Source organism: Solanum dulcamara, chromosome 1 (assembly GCF_947179165.1).
Source record: "Solanum dulcamara chromosome 1, daSolDulc1.2, whole genome shotgun sequence".
In the NCBI taxonomy this organism is placed as follows: Eukaryota; Viridiplantae; Streptophyta; class Magnoliopsida; order Solanales; family Solanaceae; genus Solanum; species Solanum dulcamara.
The window spans coordinates 52139464-52163747 of NC_077237.1; the positions used below are offsets into that span (position 1 = coordinate 52139464).

A 24284-nucleotide genomic window follows, 5' to 3' on the forward strand; every position below is an offset into this window, starting at 1 on the left:
AATTTTTATTCAGTATAAAATATGGATGGTTTGAAAAAAATAAACGAAATTGTTAAAAAATAAAAAAGAGTAATGTGACATGTCATTCTATTAGAAGAGATAAAGATGTTTTTATTGTATCAATTATATTTTGGAAAAAATAGAAATAATTGAGTGATATTGTAGTCCTAAAAGAAAATAAAAATGATATTTCTAAACAATTTTCCAAACATGGATGAGTGTTCAAGGAAATTACTCATTAACGAGAGAGCTCCGCATATTTATGTATCTAAGAATAAAGAAAGGAGGTTTTACTCATTCCTCCTCTTTTTTTGTGGGGGAAAGGGACAGGGGGTGGGGGCTGTTCTTATACAAGTTTCATACCTACTTGCCATCAAAAGATTGTATACATATACACCTTCTCTTTAACTTGCCGTGAAGCTTGTCAGAGAACAGTTTCATCAGAGTCAAGCAATGTGTATTGTCCTATGCCATCAATTTTTTTTTGTTTTCAGCAGAGCATTATCTAGTGCTGCATTAAGTCATTTGCGGATGTCACACAACCAAGGGCCGTGTATAAAGGTCATTCAACTTATAATAAGATGATAAATCACCCAATTTATTAGATTAGAGGAAACAATTTGAATAGCATTATTGTCACTGTACAGGAAACTCCTACGTCCTAAGTAAAGAACTACGTAGACAATAGAAGCAAATTGTACGTATATTACATTATGCCAGTCGACAAGGCACCTCATCCATCTGGGAGGTATGCACAATCAACTTTTTAGCCACCAGGCGGATGCCTGCAGTCTGTTGATAGTCATATGAATCCACCGAGAAGTATGCATCCAACAGAGTCCCTGGAGTGATCAAGGAATCCAGTTCTGCCACATCAAACCTACTGAACAAAAGCTTCTGTGTTGTGGAAGGCTCTTTCTGGTATATCTCTGTGACCCAGCGGGAGCTATTACCATCTACAACAGTTGGTAAACTGCACGTTCAAATACACTATAATATTAGTTTCGAAGCACAACAACAACAACAACAAACCCAGTATAGTCCCACCATGTGGGGTCTGGAGAGGGTAGGGTATACGCAGACCTAACCCGCACCTTAAAAGGTAGGGCGGCTGTTTCCGAAAGACCCTCGGCTTAAGAGAGAAGAACAAGGGAGGAGAAACAAGGGAAACAAGGAAAACAAGGCATAGGTCAGTAGAGCAAGACATATAGCAAACAATATAAAACTATGAATAATGAGAGCGATAAAGTCAGGGTAGGAGAGATCGGGGATAAAGGAGCATTAACTACTATAGATAAAATAGGATACCCAAAGTAAACTGAGTCAACTAATATAAGCAGTAATCCCATGCAAAAATCATATGTTAATAAACAAATGAGCGTGACTACGACTACTATGGAGAAAAGATAGGCCACCTAGGCCACTATCTTAGTCTGAGTCCTCCATAGCCTCCTATCTAAGGTCATGTCCTCGGTGAGCTGCAACTGTGTCATATCATGTCTAATCACCTCTTCCCAATACTTCTTCGGCCTCCCTTTGCCCCTCCTGAAACCGTCCATAGCCAACCTCTCGCACCTCCGCACTGGAGCATCTGTGTCTCTCCTCTTAACATGCCCAAACCATCTCAGTCTCGCTTCCCGCATCTTGTCCTCCACCGATGCCACTCCCACTTTGTCTCGGATATCTTCATTCCTGATTCTATCCATCCTAGTGTGCCCACACATCCACCGCAGCATTCGCATTTCCGCGACTTTCATCTTCTGGACATGAAGTTTCTTGATTGGCCAACACTCCACCCCGTACAATAGAGTCGGTCTAACCATCACTTTGTTTCGAAGCACAAAGAGGGATATTGATCAGTAAAAACGCTTGTTGCCCTGGTGAGTGGAGCTGTAGAGCTGTGAATGAAAGCAGAGACTATAATAATAGGTTTTCTATGTAATATACTGCTTTTCTATCCTAACTTTCAATATAAATTATAATATATGAAAGCCTGAACTAGCCATGCACTAAGAGCTCATCTATTACTTGTTCATCAGGTTCAAAAATCTGAAGGAAGACTAGCATATACAGAAGAAGCAGACTATCATCATATTACAAAGCATAACGAAAAAGGGAAATTTGATTTCATATGCATCAAGAACATACCAGAAAAAACAAAAGGTAAAATGTCTCCTGGTTTCTAATAACAGGAAAATTAAGCAGGCTTCACTTATCCAGTAAAGGAAGAGAGGAAGATCAGAACTTACTTCAAACGAATGGTATGACAGTTCATAAAGCCAGGCTTTCTGTTTACCACAGGCCTCCATTCTGACATACTACCTGTATCCTCGGTTAACTTCTTAGCAAGATTATCAATTGCATCCAAAAGTTGGCATAACTCTGATGATGCATCCACCACAAAACTCAACCGTGGCCGACCAGCATAATCAACAAACCTTTTACTAATTCCAAACCGCACCTTCAGGCATCTAGAGCAAACTTGCAACTCAGCATTGTTGTGCAAGATTTGTATCTTCTGAGTTCCACGATGTAAGGGGGCAAGACTTAAGGAGATGGAAGAAACTGAAATTTTATTTGGTTCTAAGAAGTCTGTGAAGCCAATGCAACCCCCAGTTGCAATTGACACAGAAGAATCTCGAGAATATGAAACAGGTTCTTCTTCCATTTCATCTAACTGAATGGATTTCCTTACTTCGGCACTGAATTGGACCAAGTTAAAAGGGTCAGGCCTCAAGAAATTTGTTTCAAGAAGATCTGGTACCTCCTCCACATTTCTGCTCACAAGTGGAAGTATCCGATTGTCTGATTCTATGTAAGCTTCTGCAACAGATTTCATAGGACTTCCTATCTTGACATTTGATGAAGGTGTATCTATGCTCGAGCCCATCCCCTTCAAAATAGTATTTCCAGTAGTACGACTTCTTATAGCAGCATTAGGAGACACCCAATTGTTCTCAGTTAATATGTCAGGCAAGCTGGATTCCTGCAAGTACAACAATTTAGCTATTCAACCCATGGCAAAGTTTAATAGTCTGTTCTGATCAGAAGAATTTTTAGATGTGATACAACAACAACCACCACCCAGTGAAATCCCACAACGTGGGGTCTGGGGAGGGTAAAGTGTACGCAGACCTGACTCCTACCAAAGTAGGACGGCTGTTTTCGAAAGACCTTCGGCTCAATAAAAGCATAAAAAGAGGTCAGATAAGGCTAAGAAATTCAAAGCGATATGGGAAAGCAAATAACGAAAGCGACACAGATAAAATAGAGTAATCAAAGTACAAACACTAATAGATAATAACAGAAATCAGAGCACAAGGAATTGTAATGCGCTTACTAATAAGGAAAAATCACGAGACTATATACTAACCTTCTACCCTAATGTGGGTCCTCCACACCCTCTTATCTAAGGTCATGTCCTCGGTAAGTTGTAACTGCGTCATGTCCTGTCTAATCACCTCTCCCCAATATTTCTTCGGCCTACCCCTACCTCTTCTGAAACCATTCATGGCCAACCTCTCACACCTCCGCACTGGGGCATCTGTGTCTCTCCTCTTCACATGCCCAAACCATCTCAGTCGCATTTCCCGCATCTTGTCTTCCACCGAGGTCACTCCCACCTTGTCCCGAATAGCCTCATTTTTAATCCTATCGCTCCTGGTGTGCCCACACATCCATCTCAACATTCTCATCTCGACAATTTTCATCTTTTGAACGTAAGAGATCTTAACTGGCCAACACTTCGCCCCATACAACATAGCCGGTCTAACCACCACTTTGTAGAACTTGCCCTTAAATTGTAGTGACACCTTCTTGCCACATAGTACTCCGGAAGCAAGCCTCCATTTCATCCACCCTACCCCAATACGATGTGTGACATCATCATCAATCTCCCCGCTGCCTTGTATGATAGACCCAAGATACTTGAAACTACTTTTCTTTTGGATGGCCTGAGCACCAAGCCTAACTTCCACTCCAACCTCCTGAGGTGTCTCACTGAACTTGCACTCTAAGTACTCTGCCTTGGTCCTACTCAGCTTAAACCCTTTAGATTCCAAGGTATGTCTCCAATCCTCCAGCTTAGAGTTAACTCCGCTACGAGTCTCATCGATCAGGACTATGTCGTCCGTGAAAAGCATACACCATGACATCTCACCTTGAATTTGTCGTGTGAATCCATCCATCACCAAGGCAAATAAAAAGGAACTAAGAGCTGATCCTTGATGCAATCCCATCACAACTGGAAATTGCTCTGAGTCCCCTCCTACTGTCCTTACCCTGGTTTTGGCTCCCTCATACATGTCCTTGATCACCCTAATGTACGCCACAGGTACACCTTTAGCCTCCAAATATCTCCATAGAATCTCTCCTGAAACTTTATCGTAAGCCTTTTTTAGGTCGATGAATATGATATGCAAGTCCCTCTTCCTCTCCCTATACTGCTCCACTAGTCTCCTCATAAGATGGATGGCTTCTATAGTTGAGCGTGTCGACATAAATTCGAACTGGTTCTCTGATATAGACACACCTTTCCTCACCCTCATCTCCACCACTCTATCCCACACTTTTATAGTATGGCTTAGTAGCTTGATACCTCTATAGTTGTTGCAACTCTAGATATCCCCCTTGTTTTTGTATAGAGGGATCATTAGGCTCAACCTTCATTCTTCGGGCATCGTTGTCGTCTTAAAGATGACATTAAATAACCTAGTCAGCCACTCCAAACCTACCGAGCTCGCGCTCTTCCAAAATTCCCCAGGAATCTCATCAGGTCACTCTTCCCCAGCTCATCCTACGAACAACACCCTTAACCTCCTCGACCTTAATACTCCTGCAATACCCAAAATCGTGACGCCTCCCTATATGTTCCAAATCTCTCAACACAATGTCTCTGTCCCCTTCTTCATGCAAGAGTTTATGAAAGTATGACTGTCATCTCTGTTTAATGAGAGTCTCATCTACCAATACTTTTCCATGCTTGTCCCTAATGCACTTCACTTGATTCACATCGCGTGCCCTTCTCTCCCGTGCCCTGGCTAGCCTGAACAATTTCCTATCCCCTCCTTTCTATTCTAGTTTAGCATAAAGGCGTTCAAAAGCTGCCGTTTTTGCCATCGAAATCGCCGACTTCGCCTCCTTCCACGCTATCCTATGAAGTTTCCTATTCGTCCAATTCTCTACCTCATCCTTGCTTTCTATCAACTTCGCATACGCCATCTTCTTTGCTTCCACCTTCCCTTGCACTTCTCCATTCCACCACCAGTCCCCTCGATGCCGACTACGACTACCTATTGAGACTCCCAACACTTCCCTTGCTACAACCCTAATACAATTAGCCATCCTATCCCACATACTGATCGCATCTCCACTACTATCCCAGGCACCCATATCCTTCAATTTCTTTCCCATCTCCAGGGCACAGCTGAGGCCAAACTCCCCCATCTGATCCTAGGTCGATCATCCCCGACCCTCTTCTTCCTCGTCATCTTGATCCCTAAATCCATCACCAAGAGCTTATGTCGGGCTGTAAGGTTGTCGCTCGGAATGACTTTATAGTCTTTGCACAGACCTTTATCATCCTTCCTAAGGAGTAAAAAATCTATCTGAGCCTTAGCTATCAAACTACGGAAGGTTACCAAGTGGTCCTCCTTAGGGAAACTCGAATTGGCCATCACCAACCCAAAAGCTCTTGCGAAATCCAAAAGTGAAACTCTTCCTCCATTTCTATCCCCGAAGCCTAAGCCTCCATGCACATCATCATAACCTCCCGAAATAGACCCGATGTGCCCATTGAAATCCCCTCCCATGAAAAGCTTCTCAGTAGGCGGTATGTCTTCCACTAACTCATCCAAATCCTCTTAAAAGCGCCTTTTCTCCTCCTCACCTAAGCTCGCTTGCGACGCATAAGCACTAATAATGTTCAAAGTGATTCCTTCAACGACCACCTTAATCGACATTATCCTATCAGTGACTCTCCTAACCTCCACCACCTGATCCCTTAAATCACTGTCTACTAAAATGCCTACCCCATTCCTATACTTCGATCTACTAGAAAACCAAAGCTTATACCCGTCTACCTCCTTAGCTTTAGGACCTACTCATTTGATCTCTTGGACATAAGCTATATTAATCCTCCTCTTCTTAAGAATCTTAACTAGCTCTATGGACTTTCCCGTTAACGTCCCAATGTTCCAAGAACCTACTCTCAGTCTAGACTCTCCTTAAACCCACTTACCCCTCCTTACCCTCGTCCTCGTCCCTGTCCATGAACGAGAACATGACCCTAGTCTACCATCACTACCCTAAGCCACGAAAATGCGTATAAACTAATAAATTACTTAAAGGTCTAAAGTTAGCAAAATGTAACTACACGTGTATGAACAAAGAATAGATATGGAAATCGGAAGTACCAACTCCAGTTGAAATGAACCTGGTTGTCTTCGAAAAACACTGTTCATGTTGGAATTACTGTTCACGTCGGATTGTCAAGATGTTGTTCACAACGACTTGATATGGAGAAGATAAGAGGGGCAAAGGAAAGAGAAAAGGAGAACTAGCCGGAAAAATTCGTCGGCGACGAAAAGTTCACCGAAAAGTTCTCGCCGGAAACAGCTGGACGATGCCGGAAATCAATAGATCTAGGCCAGATCTAAACAAACCTGGAGATATTCGCTGGAAAACAAGCAAAAAGAAAGAAAAAAGAACAAGAGGAGAAAGAGAAATCGCTGAAGTTACGCCGGAGAAAGAGAGAGAGGTCGCCGGAGGATTCACCGGCAGTAGAGAGAAAAATATTGTATGCTTAAGAGAAATATCCTCATAAGATCTAGAAACATGGCCTTGTAGTTCTCGATTGCATAGTGTCAACTGTCATATCTAAAAGTTTAATTGTAGGAGAAGTGACATTTTTATCATTTATTTTAGGCATTCAAAATGCTCCTTGTGTGCAACTTGATTCTTTTTATTGAACTAATCATGTGAAAATATTATTTTGTTGATGAAATTTGATCTCCAGACCTGATACAATTATGAACAGTGTTAAAAATCAAAAGTTTAAGTTGTTAGCAAGATGACACTGTTATTTTTGCTTCAGATCAGCTACAATTCACTTACTTTCTTGATCAGTTACATTGATTCAACATTTTAATTTATTTGTCAATCAAGAACTTGCATGTCCAAAAGATGAAAGTAGCGAAAAATAAGGATGTTGAGATAAATGTTTGGGCGTACTAGGAGCAATAGGTATGGAACAAAGATATTCGGGACAAGGTGGAGTGGCCTCCGTGGTGGACAAGATGAGGGAGGCGAACCTGAGATTGTTCGGGCATGTAAAGAGGAGAGGCACAGATACGCTAGTGAGGAGGTGTGAAAGTTGGCAATGGTGAGTTTGAGAAGAGGTAGAGGTAGGTGGTACGCTGAAAAAGTATTGGGTAGTGGTGATTAGAGAGGACATGGCAAACCTGCAGCTTACCAACGACATGACCATAAATAGGAAGATATGGAAGCCAAAGATTAGGGAAGAAGGTTAATAGGTAGTAGAGTGTTGTCCAGTTCCCTTATTAGTATTGTTGTGATAACTCTCCTAATTTTTTATTCTTCGATTTTATTATTTTGTTTCAGTTACCGTATTATTTGTTGTTGCTAGTGTTCTTTTCTCCTTTTATTTTTCGCATGTCTTCTTCACTACTGTATTTCCTTTCGGTACTTGATTATGATATCCTTTACTTGAGCCAAAAGTCTATTGGAAGTAGTCTCTCTACCTTTACAAGGTAAGAGTAATGTTTCATACACACCACCAACCCTGACCCACTTGTGGGACTACACTGGTATGCTGTTGCTTTAATAAATATGCAACTACCCCTAATATACTTCCTTTAGATTTATTACACTGTAATATCTTATGCAACGTGGATTTCATTGATCATACCAAACATTCTACAATTTGACATAGACATGGAAGAAATTAGAGTAATATACTTCCTTTAGATTTATTGCACTGTAATATCTTAACATATATGCCATGACCGTATGGACAAAAAGGATAAAAGGAAAATAATGCAATGAGAAGAAAAAACAAAAGCATGTCAGTTTGAGAATCATTGTTAACATTAGCAAACCTAGACTTGAAGAACTAAAAAGCAAAAGTATGACGATGAACAACTTACCAAAAACAAGACAGTTGCACAGTACTTTAGTACTTCGAAATTCATTCGGACATCATCCAAACTCCTGAAAAGTAGAACGTCAATGTAGAGACAGTGAAAAATATCCCCAAAGCTTGCAGTTCACACTGCATGGGGCAAAATCATCTAAATCACCTACAATAACACTGATTGTGTTTCCTATCGGCAAAACACATCTATGTTGAAATTAGCAAGACTGAACATCTCACACACACCCCACATCCTTAAGCCAAACTAAATAAACAAAATCTGAAGTCGCGGGACTGTTATGTCAATAACTAATTAAAAGAAAGAAAAGACATGAACCAAACAACACAAACATATTCAATTTTGCCTATCAAGTCATATTGAGCAAGACACCAAACTGGCTGAAAAGTTCCAAATAAATACAATAACACCCTATCCCGTATCTTCGGTCCCCTCCATTTGGTTACTAGATAAAATGGGCCTAATCCTCAAGGATATTTCATTCCGATACAAAAAAGTTCCAATAGCAGTTCCTGTCGCTAGTGCACTTAGTATGCTAAGTTAAGGGACTATTTTAATTACAAGCTGAAATAAAGGGCAGCCCAGTGCACAAAGCATCTTGCATTAGCACTTGGCAGGTCCTGGGAAGGACCACACCCCATGGGATACTTCTTCTAAATCTGCCTAAGCAGTTTCTTCACTTTATACAAAGAGCTTCTATTGCATATAATATAGTTGGAACACCTTAGGTTTACCACACTCTATTTTATATTGGTTGTTAATATTACTATGTTGATAAAAATGTTGTATTTAATCAGAATTGAGAGTACATGGATGTCTATTTTTTGTTTTTGATAATTTTAATTATTCTGAAGAGTAGTCGCTGTAGTCAATATTCTCAAAATAAATGCAATATAGATTAATACTATATCATATTCCTTCATTACAATGGAGTATTTTAGTCGATTGTATCTTATTTGAAACTTTATAAGAACCTAACCAAATACATGAGAAGTTCATTAAAAGGATGATGACTTTGTCAAGGGTTATTCTCTATTAACGAAACATTGAACAAAGCTTTGTACTACTTTGACTTGATGGCTTGATAATTTATCCACAGACAGAGCATGGGCATGATGAGAATAGCTAAAGAGAATTAACCTTTGGTTGCAACAATAGAACAAGGAAATAAGTTTTAAGAAAGGAGAAAACAATGTTACCTATGTGTTTGCTGTCCAAGGCCAAAATAAGTAGCAAGAGTGGCCATCTGCAAACAGAATGCAACCAAATCATCACTTGAAGTTTTAAACATTACGACTGATGTCACTTCACTTGTACCCTGTGACATTTCTTGGTGGTACACAAGACCTCCCCAGCTGTACAAAGGATTGCAACAGCCTCCCCTATAAGCAGAATTGGCCTACATACTCCTTACAAATACTCTCCTATGCTTATGTATGGAAACTTCAACATATAAAACAACAGATAGATCTGAAAGAGGAAACATTTATACACTTCTCTTTCACAGCAAACCAGAGGTTTTGTCATATACGTTGGTTGATTCTATGCAAAAGGAAGATTACTATTTTGTTTTAGTTTCCTGCTTCTCCAAATAAAGCTTAAAAAAAATGAAAGCATACAAAAATGAAGACACAGCATGAAAATTTTGCAGTCCTGGGGAGTTCATCTTTGAATTTTGGCATATGAACCCACCTACCAGATTACAACACAAATAGAAACCCTTTCTCAAGTAAACATTTATCTGTACAGAAGTACCAGGATTAAAAAAAGTAATGCTATAGTTTAAATCTAGTTCTAACATAAATACAAACCAATATTAGAAGGCTGATTCTAGTGATCTTGACAATCAATAAATTTGTGTCAAAATGAGTTGCTTAGCGTATCACCCTGGCGTGTACGTAATTGGCTTAGGTTTGGGAAATATCATAACTTTGAGTACTCCCGAAGGCCCATTAGTGTTTCCCAGATGAAGGCAAAAAACTAACACTTCTCTAACAAGTGAGAACTCTTGAAGCCAACTGTTTATTACGAGTAAAATAAACTTACTTCCCTACTTTTTCATGAAGAAGAGGGGAAGAATTGGTATACCTTCATACTACCAGCTCTCCTTCCAAATCTTTCAGTCAACAAAGCAAGTGTATCAATTGTTCCCTTAGGTTCTGGTGCAGGCCTGTTAATTCCAGCAAATGCCTCCCGAATCCTTGGACAATCGAATTTTAGTATATTGTGGCCCGCCCATATCCTCCCTACAAAAACAACATAGCAAGCACAAAAAAAAAGGTAAAGTCTCATAAAAGAAAAACAATTAGATCCACCATATTACAAATATAACCAATTTAAAAGTCCAGAGCACTGTCAAAAAGGAAACACTGAGGAGGCAGAGGCAGATAGAAATATTCTGAATCCTGCCTGCCTCTATAGGAAGGAAAGTGAGAAAAGGAAACATAAAATGGTCTAGTAAACCACTTAACAACCTGCTACGGTCCACAAGCACATGTGCTTAGTAAATTTGTCCACTAAGATTAAAATGCAAATGGCCTGAGGCAGAGTTTTGTAGCTAAATTCAAACATGAGCAGGCCCTAAAATGGTTTTTATTAGGTAATTAATAGAAAAAACTGCTTCAGCAGGTGGATTTTTTTTTTAATATTTTCGAAAGGCAATAGAAATGGCTGAATAAAGCAGTAGGTATGAAGAGATAATAACCATGGAGGATGTCAAAGACTTTGTCGGCGATGTCAGCAAATGAAGGGGCAGAAGTGACAGCGTCTCTGGTAATTCCATTGCAGCGAACAGAAAGCGTGGAAATAAGAGAGAGGTCGGAGGGTCGTACAAGGGTGGAGTAACTAAGTTGCTCAACAAGCTTTCTTGGGCAAACAAGAATTGCCCCAAATTCCAAGAGTGAATATTTCTGTCCTGTTCGCGTGGGTATAGTTGTCTCCACGTCGAAAAAGACTATCTCCGACCTATCTTCGCCGGTTACCATGATTTCTTTCTTAAAAGAGAGATGGATTAAAGATTTGTGGCGGTGTGTGCGCATATATATGGAAGAAGACTATACGAACCTACCCTTCTTGGGTATTGCTTCCGGTAGGGGATTTTGAGTTTTGAAGCGTGGGAGTGAGGGTTGGTTTGTGCTTTATACATGGAGGAAGTAACAATGAGAAATGGTTCACCTCATACGCAATCAAGGAACAACAAAACTACTAATATCTTCTATCATTTTAGGGTCGTTTGGTAACATGGATAACGAGAGTTACAATATTTGGATTGACTTATAAGTTATTTTTTTTTTTTTTGAGTGTTTGATTGGATGAATTTATTTTAAATAGTTTATAAGTTGAAAACAGCTTGTTAAAAAAAAAGTTGGTCTGCACCTATTTTTTTTTAACTTATAAGCTGCTTAAAAATAAGTCAATTCAAACAGGCTATTAGTCTACTAATAATTATGACTACTTTTTAATCTTCTGTTTCATTAGAAATAATTTATTTTATGATTAATAATTAATATTAAATAAGTTATCCTTATCAAATTGGGTGGAATAGTGTTATCGCCACAACTTATTCTAAAATGAAATTGATAAATAATAAAAGTATCCTTCGAAATCCTTTTTATACATCATTTTCACATCCATATACATTCACATAATTTTTAATACAACATATACAATCACAACTTGACTACTCCTTCATATTTTTTCATTAAACATTTATGCTATATAAATATAATTTTTATCTATGAATATATTATATGTTGAATTTATTTGACTAACTCTTATATTTATTTATATTTTATTTTCTCTACTATTGAATTACATATTCTTAATTAAATACTTTTTTAAGTCACTTGAAATTATATATTTTATATATCAATTAAAATGAAGATAACTTTATATTTTACTATTTAAGAGTGATATGTACTTAAATGAAGTAGCATCTATAATAAATTACTTTTTATTTTAAAAACTTACTTTTAAGCTAAATAAGATAAAAAAATTATTTTTAAACACACGCGATATAATCATGAAATGCACCCATAAAAATATTTAAGTTAAATAAGATAAAAATTTTATTCTTAAAATGAATAACTAAAGCTTGCAAAGACAATATTAAAAAAAATTAGATAAGGTGGAGGATATTTTTATAAACAAACAACTTGTTTTTAAAAATTATGCAATATACATTATCTTGAATACAACAAACCAAATAATCAATAAGAGATAATCACAGCATAATAAATTTCGGAATAACTTATCTCAATATAGCTAATTCCACCGTAATTTGTTTTCAAGCCAAATGATTCTTAGTAACAGATATACATATGCTCCCTTCCTTCATCCCATTAAGAAATGATACTCCTATTGGTAGTATATTTTTATATTTCATAGTATTATTATTTATTTTATTCTTATAAAAATAATTTATAAGATGCATAAATATGTAGTATTTACTTTAGATCATAAATTTTAATTAAATTTTGTGTTCAATCAAATACAATCGCATAAATAGAGCTAAACAGAATAATAAGATAATGTTCATTTCTTTTACATAGATTAGTTTCTCAACATAAGCGTCTATGTATATATCGAGTCATGTAATATAAAATTTTATAAAATGATATTTATATTATTCAAATATAATTTTATATAAATAATTGTATATAAAAGGAAAAATAAAGGATACCAAAAACTCCTTAAATTTTGGCACGAATTATTCAGTGACACCTTTAAATTATTCCTAGTCGTAGTTATCTCCAAACTTGGCTATTTGATAGTTATTACCGCTAAAAGTTGAAGTTACCAAAAGTGTGATTACGCTATCGTTTAAGCATGTGCGAGTGAGGAAAACTTAAAAAATAAGCGTGCAAGTAAGTATTATCCATCTGTTAATTGTCGCATAGTCATATTAATGGTTTACTTATAAGTATGCATTTTTTCCTGGTGCTTCATCTGAATATACAGTGCATACTTTATCTCAATTTTGAAGTTTAAAATACAATTTTCACACCCCAACTTAGGGATGCAACTGACACATGGTGCCACACTTGATCCTGAATCGATCCTTGCTGAACAACTACACTATCAGCATAATACCAGCCATAAAATCAAGAAAATAACTAATTATATCTCGACTTAAAAATAAGTCCTTGGTCGGCAAGACCCATGTCAACAAAACCTGCAATCAACTCAGCTAATCCAGCAATTCATATAGAATAGAAACTAATTTTTGTGTGGACCGTCGAGGCCACCATGATATCTATAATCAAGTAACGCTATGCGAACCGTCGAGGACACCATGATATCTAAAAACATATAAAGTGAATACATACAATCATACACGATCAAGGCCAACAAGTAGTTGTGCTAAAAGGGAAAAACAAGAAGGTCAACATAGTCAACAAAATAAATCTATACAACCCAAAGTCTATAAGCCTCTAAGAGTAAAATACTTGGTCGAAAAAAGGCTTCGACCTACCAATCAATTGTACATAAAAAAAGTATCACAAACTATTTCATTTGGCTCTAAAAGAAAGGGAGCTAACAAATCTACTACAACTCAGCTACACTACTAAGGAGACATGTGTGCCTATCGATCAGAACTTGCATGCAAAAATGCAGCGCCCTAGGCAAAGGGGTGTCAGTGCGAACTAATGTACCGAGTATGAAAGACAATAGAATAATTGAGAAGGTATCATAATGTACTGAAAGTAATCAGATAAGGGAGTCAAGAAGAAGTTGAGCATACTCAGATACTCTTGAATCTAGAAAAAAAAACACTAATCAAACAACAATCTACCTAGGCCCTCATAAGGTCAGCAGGTACAAACAACAAACAATATAATCAACATGAGCCTCCACAAGCTCGGCGGGTACAAATATCAAACAAGACCACCTACCCGAGCCTTCATAAGTCTAGAAGGTGTTAATTTAGTCTATATACTCATACCGGTAGTTCCTAGCCTCGTAGGTAGTTATTAAATCATAATAGCCCTCAGGAAGTTTACACAGAGAGAGAAGGTCATCGTTATGTCCCAGTGATACGTCAAATTACACCTCAAAAAATAAGTATAAAGTGGACGTTGTTCAAATATAGAATATAACCAAGGTTAGGATCGATCCCACAAGAAATATAGCTTGGACCCAGGTCAATTATGGTTATTTATGCTCTTAGTCATATTATTTCCGAAAGGAGGGAGGCTTGTATAATAGATAATCTTTATATTCTTCACAAGTAGAAAGTAAAAAAAATATCAAGTAAACATATTTTTTAATCAATGAGAGATGAAACTAGAATTTTGTGATCCCTTTGAAGTCATAACCCAGTAAGACCGAATATTAGTAACCTTTTATAGTGTGTAGCATGCAGGATTGTTAAGTTAAGTTCACCTAAGTTGTTTGTCCCTAAAATCATGAATGTCACCATGCAACTTTGTCCATCTACGAGTGCTTGCGTTACTATTTCCGGACAAGATCAAGTTATGTGATGAGGGTTGATAGCCTCAAATCTCTGTTGTACAATATGTTTTTCCATTTTTTACTCCTTTCATCCAACAAGTAAGAATAAGGAAAGTTCTAACATTTACAACCATTAAAAGTAATCAAAACGAAGGGAAAAATAATACATGCATGCACACTTTTTCAAGAATTACCAAATAGTAGGTCTGCTTCATTAATTCTATATGGTTCCCACAACCCTAGTTGTGAGTTTAGATACTCATACTTGTATTATAACAATTAATGATAAATAAATTATGCATATGCATACACTTACAAGATGAATAGTAGAAATCTGAAATCTTGATTTATAACTTAAAGTCAAAAGCCAAGATTTCTCTCAAAGATTCTAGAAAAAAATATCAAGGACTTGTTTTTCTCTAAGTGTTTAAACCAGAAAACAAGAGTAAAATGTAAAAGAATACCTAAGAAAGTAGTTACAGACATTAAAAACCTATACTAAACAAACTAGGAAAATAATTTTCGGTAGCTTTTACAAACATTCTTTATGGGTCGTAGATGGTTCCACGACTCGTGGAATCCTCTCATGAAAGAAAGAGATATGGGAACCTGTAGGTTTTTTTTCTACGAACATGGACTACAACTCGCAGATCCTTATGGTTCATGGTTTCAACTCGTGAATTTAAGCACTACAGTAGTTTATTTACGATCTCTATCTACGACTTGTGAATGCTTTTACGGGTTGTGATACCCACTCGTGGAAATTAGATTTTTTGTACACTTGTAGTATTTCTTCTACGATCCACATTTATGACTCATGAAGACTTCTATGACTTGTGGTTGCCACTCATAGAATTCAGGCTTTTTGGCATGTCTTTGAATTTCCATCTATGAAACCATCTACGGTTCGTGGTTCAATCCACGGCTCAGACTGTGCTCGTGAATCCCAAAAATGTCTGAACAATTTCTCTTTCCTACACTTAGCTACCAAATCCTGTTTTACCTGCAAAAAAAATACAAAACACATCAAATATACTAAAAAGCGTTAAAGAACGTACACTAATCCTAAATTTTAAGCGTCAAACGTGTCATAAATACATGACATGTCAACACCCTCAACTTAAAATCATTTCTTGTCCTTAAGTGACTTACATAACTATCGTATCACAACACTTTTCGATAAATAAGACTAAGAACCTATTGCAATCACATGGCTTTCAACAATTTATTTCACAAGCATGATCCCCTCCTCTTTCTTGTATCAAAATTATTGCAAATTTCCGACTTCTCAAGTCAACACATGCAAATAAATGAATAACGTCACCATATTAACAGACTGTGTTACATGCAAAAACAACAGTCACCTAGATAATCAGCAACCAACAATGCTATTCGTGTGCGCTCACTATAAAGAAGTCTCGTTCACATACAACATCATTATTTTTAAATTTTGGGACTAAGAAAATACTCACTCTCACAATGAAGTTCAAACAATGCATGCATAATACCATAGGATTTCCCTTATTTTCTACACCTTGACTATCGAACAGTTAGATTAGGATCACTATGGTACTTTATTTGGCTTGTAATGTAGACTTGGGGACATGGTGATATATTTATGAAAATAGTGACTATTTACCTCTTTGACACTATGCTAACTTAACTCTGCCTTTTTAACCAAGTTTATCTTTCCTCTTCTCATTTTTTTTACTCTTTTTACATTTAGTGTTAGGTGCGACAGTTATTTCTAACACAATATTTTTAGTAGAAGCACCTGCCACACCCATTTGTTTCCCTTTTGCGCATCAAACTATTCTTTCCATAACTCTTTTTTTCTCATTTTCTTCTACAATAGACACCCTCAACTTAGTCATTTCCTTGAGTTGAGGTGCAAAATGTCCAAGGAGGGACCAAGATCAAAATAAAGGTTATATGAAAAATCAGGAAGGTGAATAGGGTAATTCAACAAAAAGGGCCTGCTTAGGCTCAAAGTCATGGATCAAGGGATAACATTTTAATTTGATAAGTCATTTAGGCTAAGTGGGATGGATTCGAAAATGACCTATAATCCTTTCCTAAAAAACAATCCTATGATGCAGGTAAGACTAACGGGGCAAGTTTTGAATAGACATACAATGTAAGAACAATGTAAATATTTCCCTCACACATGACACAAAGTTTCACTATCAACGACCAACTATCATGTTCATGCTTTATCTTATGTCACACTTATCACATCAATATACATAATTTCATACAAATATCCAACATAGTCAATTTATCAAAACAACAAATACCGCATATCATAACCCAGAGAGGTCGAATTATTTTTATTTCAAAACAAAATATGCCATGGATTCCACTAAGGGTTCCTTTTCTTCTTTCACAACTATAACATATCCATGCTTGTTCAATAGAAATAAAGGTGGTCCTTGAGGAAAGAACACAACAAGTGCCATGACCCAAGCTAGGAAAGAGATGTGACATGGCACTTAGGATCTCAAGAGACCCCCAAGCTAGCCTCTTAGTATAGCATAAATAAGGTAAGTAAGAAATATCGAAAGAAAATCATAAATGCGGAAGATTACGGAAGATAAGTCTTAACATAACAATCTCGCTAGAAGAGAAAACTCAAAACATAGCATCCGGATACATGAGACTACATGACCATAGTCTAATAATGCCTCTACTAACCACGACGAGGGCTTAGGAGAAGCCCTAGTTCACCCAGACATAAGAAACTAAAAGTTATGAAAGGAAAGCATAAAACTCATAAGGGTTGTGTCCTCAAAATATGAGGACTCACCACCAATGTACTCAATAGAAATACAAAACTAGCCACGTACAGAAGGCTGAGAGTCGGACCCTATATTATAAGACAATGTAGGCAAAATCATATGTTAGTACATGAAATGTACTAAGTATGTGAGAAGCATGTAAAAATATAAGTATGATAACATGATAAGCATAGGTATGGGATGCATGACCAACATTCTATAAAATTATGAGAATAAATCATCAAATATAAGATAAGGTCAATACATAAATTTAAAAAACAAAAGAGAGCTTATAAGAAACGTAGTTTTTTTTATGGGATATTAACCTTAACAAACATTTAAGACCATGTGAGCAATAGCATAGAATCCGATGTAACTCCCACATAGAGAAGACAGAGGCTACTTGCCAAGGTAGACTCCGTATTATAATCTTCATCATTATGTGCTATGTGTGGATCCATTATCTAGGCCAATTAAGGAAAACTGTCACGCCCCGAGTCTATATCCTAAGCGTGACCGGCACTCAGAAATCATTATTGGTTCCCAAGCAAACTCTTGTCCTGGCTTACTTATTAAGCGGAAGACTTAGCTTATGACAAGTAAATTAGATGGGCATAATAAATGTATTAACTTAACTTCTCAAAATAAGCCTCATTACTCAATCACATAGATAATGAATATATAACTCAATGAATAAAGTGAATATTGTCTAACTAATCTATTAAGCCTTTAAAATACTAACACCCCATACTATTTTATCCTAAAGCAAGTTCTAGAAACAAGATAAAACCTAAGAAAAAAGAGAGAAGGATAGACTGTTTATGGCCTATGACCCACCTTACAGCCCGTAGAAGCTTATACGAGTCATAGGAGGGGATCGTAGGCCTCCCTAACACTTAGACAAATTTCATAATGAAAAGACAATTTCTACAAGCCGTAATTATGACTCGTAGAAAGAGTAGGGTGGCTCGGAGGAGAATTGTCTTGACTTGACCTAATGCCTAGTCATAACACAGAATCAAAACCTCGAAAGGCCCCAACCAAGACTTTTATTCATATCATAAGCATACATGAGGTATAACATATGTGGAAACATCATAGAAAAGAGTCTAACATAAACATAAGGGAAATATGATTCGACAACATAAGACTCTACATACTTGTCCAACAATGCCTCTAGTCATGAACATGAGAGGGGGCTAAGACATGTCCCTAGCTCACCCTCAAGTAAATAAGTAAATGTCTTTGGAAGCAAAAACAACAACTCATACTTGTCCTCCATAGATGAGGATTCACCAAGACTTTGTCAATGGAAAGCTCACGAGCCATGTGGGTGGATATGGTCCTCAACTTCAACCCCTACATCATGAGCCAATGTACACAAAAGTATGAGTTAGTACATTTGAATATACTAAGTATGAGGACATGAAATGCAAGGTAAATAATGAGATGTAATGATCAAGTAAAATACATGATAAGAGGAGGAACAGTAAGGCATGAGAGAATCATAGTGATCAGAGCATTTGAAAAGCATAATAAATATCTTAAAAGTACATAAGAGATCATACATATATGGGTTAGGAACCATAAACGACATTAAGACCATGCGAGCTATAACATGGAATCCCGATGTTGCCCATACACCAGAAAAAAAGGGAATCTACTTGCCAATGTAGACTCTACCCCGCTAGGCGGGTGATACTGCCCTATATGTGGATCCACTTGCCAGGAAAAAAGACAACCTATTGTGGCAAGTAGTTTAAGAGACATGAGGCTGCTACTAAGGCTTTTGGCAGGGCCCCCTCGTTAAGTCCACTCGGTGTTACTCCAAATCTCACGGAATACATAACATAGTAAACATACTTAGCATGTATTATAACTTGTTCATAAACTTTATAAAATAGATCATTTCATGTCGTACTTGTAATATGATAATTGTCTTTTCATTATTACAATCATACCTACATAGTCGTAGTTCATACATAGTTCATATCATACCTTAAGGCATTTCATTGGGCCCTAAGTAACCTTTTCCATAATTTGCATGAAGATCATGATTTGAAACATACTTGTAATTAATGATCATAGTTGCAATACATTATCATAATTCATACTCGAAAATTAGGGCAGAACACAAATGCATGATCAATTGACTTGAAAATTGTGATAATACCTTAAAATCATTGAATTGATAATCATACTTCATAATTCATCATCGAAAATAGGCTTCATGCATGGACAATCATAATTGGACTTAGAACTTGTGTAATTCATATGGAAACATAGTTATAAAGATTGAATATAATGATTAAAAGCATACTTTAAATAGCCCAATAAAATTCATAAGATTAGGATTACAAACCCAATTAAAAATCATGAGATTTTGGAAGAAATCCTTAGGACTCCATGGGTGAAATGGGCCCATGGATCAATCCCTACACACCTTAATTGAATTTGATCTTAGAATTGGAAAAGGAGACTTGTTCCTAAAGAAACTCTAGCCCAAAAGCTTGAGAAGAAGATGATCTTGGAGGAGCCTTGAGAGAGAAGTCTTCTAGTTGATTGGGAGTTAATAAGGGAAAAGAATAGATTAAAGAGTATTTAGGATATTTTTGTAGTCCCAAAAATGTCCACATATATTAATCAAAGAATAGAAAATGTCAACAATGCCCCTTATTAAAATATAGTTGGGGCTCACCACGGAAGACCCAACACGGCCCATGGTGCTCACCATGGTCCATTGTTGTGTCCATGATGTTGGACTTAAACTTTTGAAATTTCTGATTTACAGGGAAGGTTTCAGAACATTCTTCACGGGGCCCTTCATGGTTTGTGAAGTGCTACAAGATCCGTGAAGAGTAGACGTGATGCAGGTCCTACAACTTGACCTACAGGGGTGACCACCACAGATCTCACCACGGTCCGTGAAATATTCCACCACCTATGGTGGCCGGTAGTGGTCCTAGCCTTGGGATCAAATTTTGAGGCTTTAGGGAAGGGGTCACCATGGAAGGCTTCACTGCCCTTGGTGCTCACTATGGTTTATGGTGACCTGTCATTGACCTCACCATGAAAATCTTAGCATCAAGAACATCACCACGATCGCTCACCACTGTCTGTGGTGCTTTCTATGTCTCGTGAAGGCCTCCGTGGTCATCACTTGATGCCAGAATTTGCATCTTTCTAGATTTTTATGTGTTTGATCTATAACATCCCTAAAAAATGCCCACAAAATACTTTAAGAATACCTTGAAAATAGGCCGCTCATGTAACATATTATCCTTAATCTTTTTAAAAAATTCGAGTTCGAAATATCGATTAGGGGGTCAAAACCTACGAGAAAATGGTCTCGGTGGATTTTTAGGACCCGTAGAACGGAAGAAGGATTTTCAAAGAAACCACAAAATAATGTGGTTTGTGACAGGACCGGGTCGCGGACCTGGGGACAGCTTATGGCCGAGTTGGCTGCGATAGGTCCGCGACGCGGACCTGGGAAGGTTTCCTGGCCGAATTTAAGTTTTTAAGGGCATTTTAGACATTTTATAAATTATTAGTTAATGAACCTAGAGGTTTTTGGACCTAATTCAACTCTATAAATTAATCTAAACCTCTAATTCTATTCATTCTTCTATAATAAATCTATCAAATATTTCTCTCTACAAAAAAGGCTCTCAAGGGTTTCCATTGAAGACTTCAAGTAAATTCACTCAATTTCTCTATTAAAATTCTCATGTTCTTCTAAATTAATTTGTGTTCTCACTCGAGGTATGTGGGTATTGATTCATGGATCCTTTCATCCATGAAGTCCAATCAATTTCTCAAGGTTTTCTATCAAATTAAAGTATGGTATTTTATGAGTTTTGTGATTTCTATTCCAATTGCATAAATTTTGATTTAAACATGATCATGAGACTAGTTTCATATAAATTGATGGTTATTGAATTAAATTAAAGAGTTTTTCCACAAATTCTCATAGTTTGATTTCTAGAGTTCATGATATAAATTATGATTATTTTGATTCATTCTTCTAAAGGATATTATCTATATGAATTATGTATGGGCTGATATAAAGTTTATGATTGTGCATGTTTTCAAGTAAATTTCATGATTTTCAAGTCAATTGAACATGCATTATAGTCATACCCTAATTTTAAGATTCAAGCTACGGTCATGAATTTTCAAAGTATGAATTATGACTATGTGTTTCCATGATGATCATGAATTCTAAGTATGTTTCAAGGTATGAATTTCATGCAGATTATGAAGTAAGGTGACTTAGGATCCTATATGGTGACCTAAGTTCTATTGATATGAATTATGCAAAAATGATTGTAATGATGAAAGAACAATTCTCACATTACAAGTATGCTACAAAAATGAGCTACTCTATGATTTCAAGCCTATGATCATGACTATGATATACGATATTATGATCTTATGTTATGTATTCCGTGGGATTTGACTTAGCACCGAGTGGACTTGTGGTGGGGACCCTACCAAAAGCCTTAGTAGACCTCTCGTGTCCCATAAACTACGTGCCACCGTAGGTTGCCTTTATGGCCTAGCTAGTGGATCCACAAATAGTACATGTTTATAATTAGGAGTCTACCTTGGCAAAGTAGTCTCCTCCTTCTCGATGTGGGTATCATCGGATTCCATTATTAGCTCGCATGGTCTTATTGTTGGTTATGGTTCATATCCCATATATGTATGATTTCTTAAGTATGTTATGACTTGAATTTATGTTTTTAAATACTTTGGTCAATATGATTTTCTCATGACTTTACGTATTCCATCTTATCATGTGTTTTACTTGACCTTTGCATTTCATGATTTATGTTGCATGTCACGCCCTCATACTTAGTACATTCCAACATACTAATGCATACTTTTTTCCTACATTGTCTCATAGTGTAGAGGTTGAGGTTGAAGATCCTAATCATCCACTTAACTAGTAGGCGTTCCTATTCAAAGGTGTTGTGGTGAGTCCTCATTGATTGGGGACTAGTTTCAAGTTACTTACTGTTTTCTGCTCAAAAGACTTTTGCTTATGTTGTGTAATGAGGGTGAGCTAAGGACATGTCTTAGCCCCCGCCAATACTCATGTTTAGAGGCATCTAGTTGGACGTATGTTTGAGTCTATGTTGTCATAAGACATTTTCAGATTTCTATTCATGATTTAGTCTCTCTTATGATATTTCCGCTTTTATATTTCACCTTATGTATGCTTATGATATGTACAAGAGGTTTGGTTGGAGCCTTTCGGGGTTTCGATCGCCATGTTACGACTAGGCTCTAGGTCGGGTCGTGACATGATCCCTTCTTCATGACTTTCCAGATTTCGAGGTCTTACAATATCTTCCCTTTTGGGAACATTCGTCCTTGAATGGGACTCAAGCTACCATGAATGGAATAGGAAAGGAACATAACAACTCAACATAAATGCACAACATCTCGACAATGCATAGAAACATGAAATCTTCAATCTTAAGCAAAAACATAACTTTAAAACTTATTTCATGAATATGATTGCATATGAAAACATGAGAACAACTAGAAAATATGATTTGGGCTATTTGGGTCATGAAGGAACTAAATATCTTAACTTGGCACGGAAGGAAAGCGATGAGGATATCAGGACATCATGTTGGCTTTGGCCTCCCATATAGCACCCTCAACCTCTTGGTTCCTCCATAATACTTTAATTGAAGCTATTTCTTTATTTCTTAACTTTCTAACTAATTCGTCCAAAATCTCAATTGGGACCTTTTCATACAAGAGACTCTCTTTGACCTCAATGCTGTTCAATGGCACAGTGGTGCTAGGATATCCAATAAACTTTCTCAATAATGACACAGGGAACACCTGATGCACCGATGCCAAATCTGAAGGCAAATCCAACTCATAGGCTACCTTACAAATTCACCTCAAAATCTGATATGGGCTAACATAGCGAGGACTTAGCTTCCTTTTCTTACCAAAATGCATCACACCCTTTGTGGGTGAAAGTTTCAAGTAAATCCAATCATTAACTTCAAATTCATGTTCCCTCCTTCTTACATTCGAATAGGACTTTTGTCGACTTTGGGCCATTTTCAATCTTTCTCTAATGAGTTTGACTTTCTCTATATCTTTAAATACCAACTCAGGTCCTATCGGAGCAACTTCACCTACCTCAAACCATCCAATAGGGGATCTACACCGCCTACTGTACAAAGCCTCAAACGGAGCCATCTCAATACTAGAGTGATAACTATTATTATAAGCAAACTCTATTAAAGGCAAATGGTGACCCCAATTTTCTCTAAAGTCGATCACGCATTCTCTTAACATATCTTCTAAGGTTTGAATAGTGCTTTTATCCTGACCATCCGTTTGTGGGTGGAAAGCTGTACTAAGCTTTACTTGGGTACCAAGACCTTTTTAGAAAGATTTCCAAAATTGGGATGTAAACTGAGTGCCTCTGTCAGAAATGATAGAAAACAGAATACCATGAAGCTTGACCAACTCTCGGATATATAATCTAGCATAGTCCTTCGCTGAGTATGTGGTCTTAAATGAGAGAAAATGAGCCGACTTGGTCATTCGGTCAACAATCACCCAAATAGAATAATGCTGCCTACGAGTACGAGGCAAACCCATAACAAAGTCCATATTTAATGCTTCCCACTTCCAAGTTAGACTCTCAATATTTTAAGACAAACCTCTCGGTTTTTGATACTCAACTTTAACTTGTTGACAATTGGGACACTTAGCCACAAATTTTGCAATATCTCTTTTTATGCCATTCCACCAATACACCTCCCTCAAATATCGATACATCTTTGTAGAACTAGGATGAATAGAATAACTCGATCTTTGAGCCTCAGCCACTATCATGTTT

General features: G+C 37.0%; 1 protein-coding gene across 2 annotated transcripts; it reads right to left on the minus strand.

The window, feature by feature from the left end:
- Positions 1–577: 577 nt before the first annotated feature.
- Positions 578–11405, minus strand: LOC129885185 (protein NEN1-like). 2 transcript variants are annotated; one of them, XM_055959416.1, is made up of 6 exons: positions 10876–11405; positions 10260–10417; positions 9371–9417; positions 8166–8229; positions 2250–2986; positions 578–973 (listed from the first exon to the last, which is right to left on the minus strand). In XM_055959416.1, exons 1-6 carry the CDS (start codon positions 11207–11209, stop codon positions 712–714), a joined length of 1602 nt encoding a protein of 533 aa, XP_055815391.1. In that variant the 5' UTR covers positions 11210–11405; the 3' UTR covers positions 578–711. The 2 variants fall into 2 exon arrangements, with proteins under 2 accessions (XP_055815391.1, XP_055815465.1); XM_055959490.1 differs by lacking the exon at positions 578–973 and adding an exon at positions 992–1898.
- Between the last annotated feature and the right edge of the window lie 12879 nt (positions 11406–24284).